General features: G+C 71.3%; 1 protein-coding gene across 1 annotated transcript; it reads left to right on the forward strand.

Annotated features, from left to right (window-relative positions):
- Positions 1-1,047: 1,047 nt before the first annotated feature.
- On the forward strand, positions 1,048-11,340 carry ZNF385A (zinc finger protein 385A). The gene is given in 9 exon segments (XM_066985749.1): positions 1,048-1,377; positions 4,721-4,818; positions 7,696-7,794; positions 8,727-8,877; positions 9,214-9,317; positions 9,319-9,445; positions 10,320-10,397; positions 10,400-10,485; positions 11,226-11,340. Coding segments are annotated over 8 exon segments (831 nt in total). The 5' UTR covers positions 1,048-1,377; positions 4,721-4,728; the 3' UTR covers positions 11,322-11,340.
- Positions 11,341-11,934: the final 594 nt, after the last annotated feature.

Raw genomic sequence — 11,934 nt, forward strand, 5'->3', positions numbered from 1 at the left:
TGTGCAAAGGGGGGGGGCGTGAAAAGGGGTGTGCAAACTGGGGGGTGGTGCAAGGGGTGTGTAAAAGGGGTGTGCAAAGGGGGGGTGTGAAAATTGGGGGGGGGCATGCAAAGGGCGTGTGCAAAGGGGGGCGTGCAAAGGGGGCGCGCAAGGGGTGTGCAAATTGGGGGGACACGTGCAAAGGGGTGTGCACGGGGAGTGCAAATTGGGGGGTGTGCAAACTGGGGGGGTGGTGCAAAGGGGTGTGTAAAAGGGGGGTGCAAAGGGGTGTGCAAGTGGGGGTGTGCAAATTGGGGGGGACACGTGCAAGGTTTGTGCACGGGGGGGTGCAAATTGGGGGGTGTGTAAACTGGGGGGGTGCAAAAGGGGTGTGTAAAGGGGGTGCAAAGGGGGTGTGCAAATTGGGGGTGTGCAAATTGGGGGGGACACGTGCAAAGGTGTGTGCACGGGGGAGTGCAAATTGGGGGTGTGCAAACTGGGGGGTGCAAAAGGGGTGTGTAAAGGGGTGTGCAAAGGGGGTGCAAATTGGGGGTGCAAACGGGGCGTGCAAAGGGGTGTGCAATGGGGGATGTGTAGTGGGGTGTGCAAGGGAGGGTGCAGCCATGCAAAGGATTTGCACGGGGTGGAGGGGATGTGTAAACGCGGGGGGGGGGGGGCAGCCGTGCAAGGTGTGCACAGCAGGGTTGCCAGGGTTGGGTGTGCAAAGGGGCGTGCAAGGTGGCACGGGGGGGGGCAGAGTGCATGGGGTGCGGGGGGGGCATGCAAAAGGACGGGGGGGGTGCACTGGAGGTGCAAGGCAGGGCGGTGTCGGTGCAAGGGGATTGCACGAAGGGCGTGCAAAGGGGCTGGGGGGCGTGCAAAGGGACTGGGGGGCGTGCAAAGGGACTGGGGGGCGTGCAAAAGGGACTGGGGGCGTGCAAAAGGACTGGGGGCGTGCAAAAGGACTGGGGGCGTGCAAAGGGACTGGGGGGGGGGGCGTGCAAAGGGACTGGGGGCGTGCAAAAGGGGCTGGGGGGTGCAAGGGGGCTTTGGGGGGTGTGCAAAGGGGCGTGCAACGGGGTCGCAAAGGGAGCACAAGGGGGTGCCCGTGGGGTGTGCAAGGGGTGCACATGGGGGTGCGTTAGTGCAAGGCTCTGGCGTGTTCCCGGCCCCCCCGGCCCCACCCGAGGCCCGGGGCGGGTGTGGGCGCGGGCGTGTCGGGGTGGGGGCCCCGTCGCCATGGCGCCCGCCCGCCCCCGCCCGGCCGCACACGCGTGTCCTGACGTGTGCGCGTGCCCTGACGTGTGCGCGTGCGCACGCGCGTGCGCTGCAGGCGTGGGGGCGCGACGCCGGAGCCGCCGGGGACACGCGTGGGCCGGGGGGGACGCGCGAGGACACGTGAGTGGCACTTGGGGGGGGGGGGGGGGGGGCCGGGGGAGGGGGGGGGTCACGCTCTTGCACACGTGTGTCGTTGCACACGCGTGTGGCGGGGGGGACGTGGGGCTGGGGGGGCCTATGGGAGGGGGGCCTGGGGCGTGGGGGGTCCCCAAGGGGCACCAGGAGGAGGGGACGAGGTCCCCAAGGCCCAACGAGAAGGAGCGCCCCGTGTCCCCATGTCCCCAAGGGCCACCAGAAGGAGGGCTCCAGGTCCCGATGTCCCCAAGGGCCAGCGGAAGAGGGGGACCAAGGCCAGGTGTCCCCAGGGGCCATCAGAAAGAGGGGACCCAGGTCCCGTGTCCCCAAGTCGCTTGGGAAGGAGGGACCCATGTCCTGGTGTCCCCAAGGCCCAACGAAAAGGAGGGGACCAGGCCCCAGTGTCCCCAAGGGCCACCAGAAGGGCTGTAGGCCATCCCGATGTCCCCAAGGGCCAGCGGAAGAGGGGGACCAAGGCCAGGTGTCCCCGGGGGACATCAGAAGGAGCGCCCCATGTCCCGATGTCCCCAAGGCCCAAAGAGAAGGAGGGGACCACGCCCTGGTGTCCCCAAGGGCCATCAGAAGGGCCATCGGCCATCCCGGTGTCCCCAAGGCCCAGCAGAAGATGGGGACCAAGTCCAGGTGTCCCCGGGGGACATCAGAAGGAGGGGACCAGGCCCTGCTGTCCCCAAGGCCCATCAGAAGGAGGGGTCCCGTGTCCCCAAGTCCCTTGGGAAGGAGGGACCCAGGTCCAGATGTCCCCAAGATCCAACAGAAGAAGGGGACTAAGTCCAGATGTCCCCAAGGGCCATCAGGAGAGGACCAGGCCATCCTGGCGTCCCCAAGGGCCACCAGAAGGGGAGGACCAAGTGCAGGTGTCCCCAGGGGACATCAGAAGGATTGTCCCCATGTCCCTTGGGAAGGAGGGACCCAGGTCCAGATGTCCCCAAGATCCAACAGAAGAAGGGGACCAAGTCCGGATGTCCCCAAGGCCCACCAGAAGAAGCAGACCCAGGTCCGGGTGTCCCCAGGGGACATCAGGAGGGGACCCAGGCGTCCTGGTGTCCCCAAGGCCCCCAGGAGGAGGGGACCCTGGTGCCCAAGTGTCCCCGTCCCTCTGAGTGTCCCCAAAGCCCCTGGGGAGGGGGACACCTGCCTGCCCCCGTGTCCCCAAGGCCCATGAGGAGACAAAGCCCCAGCTGGCAGGGCCTGGGTGTCCCCAGGGGCCATCAGGAGGGGACCTGGGCGTCCGGGTGTCCCCAAGCCCCCCAGGAGGTGACCCCAGTGTCCCCAAGCCCCCAGGACAGGACCCCAGTGTCCCAGTGTCCCCAAGCCCCCCAGGGAGGTGCCCCCAGTGTCCCCAAGCCCCCTGGGGGGCGGGACCACCATGTCCCCAAGCCCCCCAGGAGGTGCCCTCGGTGTCCCCAAGCCCCCCAGGAGGTGCCCTCGGTGTCCCCAAGCCCCCCAGGAGTTGACCCCACTGTCCCCAAGCCCCCCAGGACAGGACCTCGGTGTCCCCAAGCCCCCGGGGGGACCCCCACGTCCCCAACCCCCCCAGGAGGTGACCCCCCGTGTCCCCAAGCCCCCCCAGGACAGGACCCCTGTGTCCTGGTGTCCCCAGGCCCCCCAGGAGGTGACCCCGGTGTCCCCAAGCCCCCCCGGAGGTAACCCCAATGTCCCCAAGCCCCCCAGGAGGTCCCCATCTGCCCCCCCGGGTGTCCCCAGGGCCCTACCGGAGCTGCCCCCCCTCCTGTCCCGGTGTCCCCAACCCCCCCCGTCCCCCCCAGGGACATCCCCGGCTCCGGGGGTCCCCGGTGCCGGCGGGAGGAGGGAGGGAAGCGGCGGGGGGGGGGGGCGGGGGGGGGAGGATGAGGGGGCCCCCCCCCCCCGCCGCGCGGCTGCCCCACTTCTGCGCCGCGCCATTGGCTGGGCGGCCGCGGGGGGGGGACACCGGGGGGGGGGGGGGACAGGGACAGCCGCCGCCACCGCCACCGGGCCGCCACCGGGGCCGGGGGGGCCCCGCAGGTAACAGCCCGCCCCCCCCCCCTTATTTTATCGCGTGTGTGCCCCCCCCCCTCCCGTGCCCCCCCCCCCCCGCTTCCATCTCCCTGCATCACCGCCGGGGGCTGCAGCAACGCGGCTGCTGCCGCCTCCCCCCCCCGGTACTGCCGTGCCCCCCCCCGGTAATGCCGTGCCCCCCCCCGCATGGATGTGCCCCCCCCCCACATGGATGTGCCCCCCCCCAGATCCTCTGTCCCCCCCCGATAAACCTGCCCCCCCCCCCAATGTGGTTGTGGCTGTCCTGAGCGGCTGTGCCCCCCCCCAGCACCGCTGCCCCCCCCCCCCAGGCTTAAAGCCCCCCCGGCATTTCAGGGCCCCCCAAGGAGCCCTGTAACGCCCCCCTCCACCTTACGGCTTCTCCCCCCCCCCGCAACGTGGCTGGGGGGCTCGTGCATGGCCTTGCCCCCCCAAAGCATCACTGCCCCCCCCAGCATCACTGCGTCCCCCCCAGCACCATTGTCCCCCCCCCCCAGCATTATTGTCCCCCCCAGAGCATCACTGCCCCCCCCCAGAACATCGCTGCCCCCCCAATAGCCTTACTGCCCCCCTAGCATCTCCCCCTCACCCCCGGCCCCCAGGATCCCTCTGACCCCCCCATATGGCCGTGCCCCCCGCATCACCCCATGTCCCCCCCCGCAGCACTGCCCCCCTCCATCCCTCTGCCCCCTCCATGACTCCTGACCGCCCCCCCCCCCATATAGCGGTGCCCCCCCAGCATCACCCTGTGCCCCCCCCAGCACCACTGCCCCCCCCAGCATCACTCTGTGCCCCCCAGCATCACTGCCCCCTCCGGCATCCCCCTGTGCCCCCCCGAGCATCACTCTGTGCCCCCCCGGACCCCTCTGCCCCCCTCCATGATGGCTGACCCCCCCATATAGCCGTGCCCCCCCCCCCCAGCATCCCCCTGTGCCCCCCCAGCATCACCCCGTGCCCCCCCCGCATCCCCATGCCCCCCTCAGCATCACTCTATGCTCCCATCATCACCGCCCCCTCCAGCATCCCCCTGTGCCCCCCCCATCCCCCTGTGCCCCCCCCATCACTCTGTGCCCCCCCGGACCCCTCTGCCCCCTCCATAAATGGCTGACCCCCCCCCCCAAAAAAAAAGTGCCCCCCCATCCCCCTCCCCCCCCCATCTCCCCCCCCCCAGCCCCCTTTCTCCCCCCCCAAAACACCCCCCATCCTATCCGTGGCCCCCCCACCACCCCCACAATTTTTTGGGGGGGGGGTCTCAGAAGCCCCCCCCCCCCCAAATTTGCCCCCCCCCCAGGCCGGGCCATGCTGCGGGCCCCGGGCCCCCTGGGGCCGCCCCACGGCCGCCTCCTGCTGCCCGACGCCGCCCTGCGCCTGCTGCCGGCGCTGCCGGGGGTGAGCACCGGGGGGGGGGGGCACCGGGGGGGGGAACACCGGGAACCGGCCGGGGGGGGGCACGGGGAACCGGGGGGGGGGCGGGCTGCGGGCCGGGAGGGGGCGCTAGGGGGCAGGGAGGGGCCTGTTGGGGCCGGGGGGGCTAAAGAGGGGGCGGGGGGGGTTAAAAGGGGGCGGGGGGGGGCTTAAAGGGGTTGGGGGGGGGGGCTTTGGGGGGGGGGGGTAAGGGGGATCCCCCCCCCCCGTGGGTTATGGGGGCTGGGAGGGGTCCTTAAGACCCCCCCCCCCCCCGGGGCCCGGGACGGGCTTTTGAGGACTGGGGGTGCTAAGGGGGGGCCAGGAGCGATCATTGAGGCCCTGGGGGGGGGGCTGCGGGGGCCGGGAGGGGCCGTTTTGCTCCCCCCCCCCCGGGGGTCTCTACAGGGCCAGGAGGGGCCATTTGCCCCCCCCGGGGTCCTTACGGAGGCTGGGAGGGGCTGTTTGCTCCCCCCCGGGGGTCCCTATGGGAGCCACTTGCCCCCTCCGGGGCTCTCTGCAGGTGCCATTTGCCCCCCCCGGGATCTTTATGGGGTCCATTTCCCCCCGAGGGTCCCTACGGGGGCCATTTGCCCCCCGGAGGTCTCTAGGGGGGCTAGAAGGGGCTTTTTGCCCCCCGGGGGTCTCTACAGGGGCCATTGCCCCCCCTCGGGATCTTTATGGGGTCCATTTGCCCCCCGAGGGTCCCTACAGGGGCCATTTGCCCCCCGGAGGTCTCTAGGGGGGCTAGAAGGGGCTTTTGCCCCCCCGGGGGTCTCTACAGGGGCCATTGCCCCCCCCCGGCATCTCTATGGGGTCCATTTGCCCCCCGGGGGTCCCTACGGGGGCTATTTGCCCCCCGGGGGTCTCTGTGGGGTCCATTTCCCCCCCCCCAGGAGACCCGGAGACCTCTATGGGGGCTAGGAGGGGCCATTTGCCCCCCCCGGGGGTCTCTGTGGGGGCCCTTTGCCCCCGGGGGTCCCTACGGGGCCCATTTGCCCCCCCGGGGGTCTCTGTGGGGGCCCTTGCCTTCTTGGGGTCCCTACGGGGCCCATTTGCCCCCCCCCGGGGTCCCTATGGGGTCCATTTGCCCCCCCGGGGTCCCTACGGGGGCTATTTGCCCCCCGGGGGTCTCTGTGGCGTCCATTTCCCCCCCCCCAGGAGACCCGGAGACCTCTATGGGGGCTAGGAGGGGCCATTTGCCCCCCCGGGGGTCTCTGTGGGGGCCCTTTGCCCCCCCCGGGGTCCCTACGGGGCCCATTTGCCCCCCGGGGGTCTCTATGGGGTCTTTTCCCCCCCCCCCCCGGGTCCATCCCCCCCCGGGGGTCCGTACGGCGGCCTGCAGGCTCCATCCCGCACCGCGCTCCGGCTTCGCGGCCGCCATACCGCCCCCATCCCATCCCATCCCCGCCGCTCTCGGTACACAGCACCGGGACCGGGGGGGGGGACACCCACGGGGGGGGGGGACACAGAGCCCCCCAACCCCCCCCCCCCCCTCCCGGAGCCCCCCCACCCCAAATCCCAGCCCCGGGGCCTGGTCCCGGTGGCGGGGAGGGGGCCGAGCCCTTTGTTGCCCTCCCGGTGCCACCGGGCCCCATGTGTGTGTGTGTCCCCCCCCAGCGTTAAAAGTGTCCCCCCCCAGTTAAATGTCCCCCCCCCAGTTAAATGTCCCCCCCCGTTAAATGTCCCCCCCGGGCCCTGGCTGCCACACGCCCGGGTCCCCTGGGGCCCCACGGCCTTGGCGTGGGTCCCGGCCACCTGCCCGCAGCCTGGCCCCGGGCCCTGCTTTTAACGGGGGGGGGGGCACATTTAATGAGGGGGGGCACATTTAATGAGGGGGGGGCAATTAACGAAGGGGGGGCACTTAATGAGGAGGGGGGACACCCCGTTAGCACGCCTCCGTGGCGTGCAGCCGCCGGGCGGGCCCCGTCCCCTGGGTTTGGGCAGGGAGAGATTCCTGAGGAGCTACGGCATGGGGCGGGGGGGGGACACAAGGGGCGGGGGGGGGGGGCCGTCTGCGGTAACGCCCCCCCCTACAGCCCCCCCCCACCCCCCCCCCCGGCACCCGCAGCCCGCCCCGTGGCGCTTACGGGGCCCCCCCCCCGTGCGGCACCCGCTGCGCCCTGGGGTGCTGGGGGGGGGCGGGTGAGGGGTGTGGGGGGGGGGGGGGTGCGGGGGGGGGGGGGAGGTGGATTTGAGGGGGGGTTGAGGGGTGGGGGGGGCGTAAGGGGGGGGGGTGTGGGGGGGGTTGAGTAGGATTTGAGGGGTGTGGGGGGGGGGCTGAAGGGTGTGGGGGGGGCTTTGGGGGAGGTGTGGGGGGTGTAGGGGGGGGGTTGGGGGCTGGGAGGGGGGGGTGAGGGGTGTGGGGGGGGGATTTGAGGGGTGTGGGGGGGGGGTTGAAGGGTGTGGGGGGGCTTTGAGGGGGGGTTGAGGGGTGCTGGGGGGATTTGAGGGGGCTTTGAGGGCTTTGAGGGGGCTTTGAGGGGTGTGGGGGGGGGCTTTGGGGGGGGGGTTGTGGGGTGTAGGGGGGGTTGGGGGGTGTGGGAGGGGGTTGGAGGGGTACTGGGGGGGCTTTGAGCAGTGTGGGGGGGGCTGTGGGGGGGTTGAAGGGCGTGGGGGGCTTTGAGGGGTGTAAGGGGGGGCTTTGAGGGGGGGTCGAGGGGTGCTGGGGGGGATTTGAGGGGTGCTGGGGGGTTGGAGGAGGGTTTGGGGGCGTGGGGGGGCTTTGAGGAGTGCTGGGGGGATTTGAGGGCTGTAGGGGGGGGGAATGACGGGACCGGGGGGCGCTGGGGGGGGGGGGGGGTGGCGGTTTGGGGAGCGGGGGTCCCGGCGCAGGATGCGACCCCCCGCCCCGTGCCGCAGATGGAGCCGGTGCCCAAGGCGGTGCTGGGGGCGGCGCTGGCCAAGCCCCGGCGCCCGGTGATCGCCTGCAGCGTCTGCCAGATCCGCTTCAACTCCGAGGTCAGCACCCCCCCGGACCCCCCCCGGACCCCCCCCCCAAAAAAAAACTGGGACCCCCCCAACCCCCCCCCCAGCCTGGGCCCGGCCCCGTTTTGGGGCTGGGACACGCTGGGAGCCCGGCCTCGGGGTGTCCCCGGGTGTCCCCCGTCCCGTGTCCCCATCCAACGCCCCCACGGTGTCCCATGTCCCCTGTCCCCACCCCGTGTCCCCACCCCGTGTCCCAGGTCCCCATCCTATGTCCCATGTCCCCTGTCCCCACCCCGTGTCCCCACGGTGTCCCCCGTCCCCATCCCACATCCCCATCCCACGTCCCCAGGATGTCCCGTGTCCCCATCCCATGTCCCGTGTCCCCATCCCATGTCCCGTGTCCCCATCCCATATTCCATGTCCCTTTTCCCCATCCCGTGTCCCCACCCCAAGGCCCCGCGGTGTCCCATGTCCCTATCCCATGTCCCCATCAGTGTTCCCTGCCCCCACCCCATGTCCCCACCCTCTGTCCCCACCCCATATTCCATGTCCCCATCCCATGTCCCCATGATGTCCCCTGTCCCCATCCCGTGTCCCCATCCCGTGTCCCCCCAGCGTTCGCTGTCCCCATCCCGTGTCCCCATCCCGTGTCCCATGTCCCCATCCCGTGTCCCCATCACGTCCCACGTCCCGACCCCCTGTCCCCTCGGCGTCCCACGTCCCCACATCCCCCCCCGGTGTCCCTTGTCCCCAGGGGCGCGTCCTTAGGGCCAGCACCCCTCGGGCGCTGTCACCGCTCCGCCGCCCCAGTGACACCCCGAACCCCGGGGGGCTCCCTCGGGTGCCACATCCCAGCTGCGTCCCCAGGGCGGGGGGGGGGGGGGGCTTCGGGGTGCCGTGCGTGCCCCCCCCCCCCAATACGGGGGTGACACGGCGTCCCCACGGCCGTGTCCCCGTGTCCCCAGAGCCAGGCGGCGGCGCACTACCAGGGGAACCGGCACGCGCGGCGCCTGAAGGGGCTCGAGGCCGCCCGCGCCCGACGGGGGGGGACACGGGGGACCCCAGGACCCCCCGCGCCCACCCCCACCTCGACGGGGGAGACGCCGGAGCGCGCAGGTGGGTCCCTGAGACGTCCCCAAATGTCCCCAAATGTCCCCAAAAACCCAGGACCGCGCCAGGACGCCCCCTGCGTCCCGTATCCACCCCCCACCCCGCACCCCGTGCCCCCCCATGTGTCCCATGTCCCCCCCCGTGTCCCATGTCCCCCCCCCATGTGTCCCATGTCCCCCCGCCATGTCCCATGTCCCCCCGCCATGTGTCCCATGTCCCCCCCCGTGTCCCATGTCCCCCCGCCATGTCCCATGTCCCCCTCCCCCATATGTCCCCCCCCCAAAACAAGTTTGGGGGGGTCCCGGACACAACCCCCCCCATTGCCCCTCTGTGTGCCCCCAGGGGAGCAGCCCCCGGCCCCCGCTGCCCCCGGCGCCCCCGGCCCCCCTCGCCCCCCGTCCCGCCGGCCGCGGCCTCGGAGGCGCCGGGGGGGGGCGGGGGGGCGCGGGGGTCCCGGGGGCGGCGGCGGACGGGGAGGAGGAGGAGGAGAAGGCGAAGGCCAAGCGGCTGCTGTACTGCGCCCTCTGCAAGGTGGCCGTCAACTCCCTGTCCCAGCTGGAGGCACACAACAAAGGTGGGGGGGACGGGGGGGGGCACGGGGGGGGGCTTCGGGGGCCACGGGGCCGGGGGGGGGGGGCCGGGGGCTTTGGGGGGACGGGAGGATATGGGACGGGGGGTGTTGGGGGGACACGGGGACGTAGGAGGGCGCTGGGGGGACGGGGGGGCTTTGGGGACAGGGGGCTTTGGGGGGGACAAGGGGGTTTGGGGGGACGGGGGGGGCTTTGGGGGACAGGGGGGCTTTGGGGGGGGACAAGGGGGTTTTGGGGGGACGGGGGGCTTTGGGGGACAGGGGGGACATTGGGGGGGCAATGGGGCTTTGGGGGGGACAAGGGGGACATGGGACAGGAGGACACTGGGGGGACAGGGGGGACATGGGGGGGGGACAGGGGGGCTTCGGGGGGGACAGGGGGACATGGGGGGGGACAGGGGGGCTTCGGGGGGACAGGGGGACACTGGGGGGACAGGGGGACATGGGGGGGACAAGGGGGCTTCGGGGGGACAGGGGGACACTGGGGGGACAGGGGGACATGGGGGGGACAGGGGGCTTCGGGGGACAGGGGGACACTGGGGGGACAGGGGGACATGGGGGGGACAGGGGGCTTTGGGGGGGACAGGGGGACACTGGGGGGACAGGGGGACATGGGGGGGACAGGGGGACTTCGGGGGGACAGGGGGCATTGGGGGGACAGGATGACACGGGGGGGACGAGGGCTTTGGGGCGCGTTGAAGGGACGGGGGACACGGGGACACAAGAGGCACGGGGGGGCACGGGGACACCGGGGACAGCAAACAGCCCTGGGGGGGGGGGGGCAAGGGTCCCGTGGGTGCCGGGGGGTCCCGGGGGGTCCCGGGGGTGCCGTGCCCGTGGTGAGGCGGCGTGCCCGCAGGGACGAAGCACAAGACGCTGGTGGAGGCGCGCAGCGGGCTGGGGCCCATCCGCGCCTTCCCGCGCCTCGGGGGGGGCACCGGGACCCCCCGGACGAGGCCCCCGAGCGCTCCTTCCACTGCCAGATCTGCAACGTGCGCCTCAACTCCGAGCTCCAGCTCAAGCAGGTAGCCCAGGACCCCCCCCCCCGGCCCCCCCCGACCCCCCTGATTCCCCCAGGACCCCCCAGACCCTGCCCCCCCCCAAACCCTCCGGACCCCCTTGGGACACCGCAGGGCTCCAGGAGGTCACTCGAACCCTTCCGAGTCCCCTAACCCCCCTCCGACACCCCCCCAAAACCTTTCTGACACCCCCCAAAACCTGAGACCCCCCAAAACCTTTCTGAGACCCCCCCAAAACCTTCCTGAGACACCCCCCAAACCTTTCTGAGACCCCCCCAAACCTGAGACCACCCCAAACCTTTCTGACACCCCCCAAAACCTGAGACCCCCCCAAACCTGAGACCCCCCAAACCTGAGACCCCCCCCAAACCTTTCTGACACGTCCCAAAACCTGAGACCCCCAAAACCTTTCTGAGACCCCCCCCAAACCTGAGACCCCCAAAACCTGAGACCCACCCAAAACCCTTTCTGAGACCCCCCCAAACCCTTTTTAAGCCCCCAAACCCTCCTAAGCCTTTCGGAACCCCCCAGGACCCCCCCAGCCCCTCATTTACCCCCCAACCCTTCCCGAACCTATCAGCCCCCCCCGAGGACCCCACAACCCCCCCCCCCAGCCCCCTCTAAACGCCCTCTGGAGATCCCCCAGACCCCCGTCACACCCGGGGGGCTCCCTGCCCCGATACCCCCCCCCCAGGTCCCTGCTCAGCCCCAACGCCCCCCCCCCCCCATGTGTCCCCCCCCCCCAGCACATCTCCAGCCGGCGGCACCGGGACGGGGTGGCCGGGAAACCCAACCCGCTGCTGAGCCGCCACAAGAAACCCCGAACCCCCCGGAGCTGGTGAGTGGGGGGGGGGGCTTGGGGGGGCCTGGGGGGGCTATGGGGCAGGGGGGGCTCTATGGGGCAGGGGTGGGCTACGGGGGGCCCTGGCTGCACGTTATGGGGCTGGGGGTAGCTATGGGATGTCCCAGAGGGGCTTTATGGGGCCGGGGGGGCTGTAGGGTGTTGTGGAGGTGCTTTATGGGGCCGGGGGGGGGGGCTGGGGATATCCATAGGGGGTCTTGGAAGCAATTTATGGGGCAGGGGGTGCTTGGGGGTAGCTATAGGGGGTGTTGGAAGCACCTTATGGGGTGGGGGGGCCTAGGGATATCTATAGGGGGCGTTAGAAACACTTTATGGGGAAGGGGGGGTCTGGGGATATCTATAGGGGGGTCTTGGAAACATCTTATGGGGCAGGGGGTGCTTGGGGGTAGCTATAGGGGGTGTTGGAAGCACCTTATGGGGTGGGGGGGTCTGGGGATATCTATAGGGGGTGTTAGAAGCACTTTATGGGGTGGGGGGGCCTGGGGATATCTATAGGGGGGTCTTGGAAGCAATTTATGGGGCAGGGGGTGTTGGAAGCACCTTATGGGGCGGGGGGGCCTAGGAATATCTATAGGGGGCCTTAGAAGCACTTT

This window comes from Anser cygnoides, chromosome 32 (genome assembly GCF_040182565.1).
Source record: "Anser cygnoides isolate HZ-2024a breed goose chromosome 32, Taihu_goose_T2T_genome, whole genome shotgun sequence".
NCBI lineage: Eukaryota > Metazoa > Chordata > Aves > Anseriformes > Anatidae > Anser > Anser cygnoides.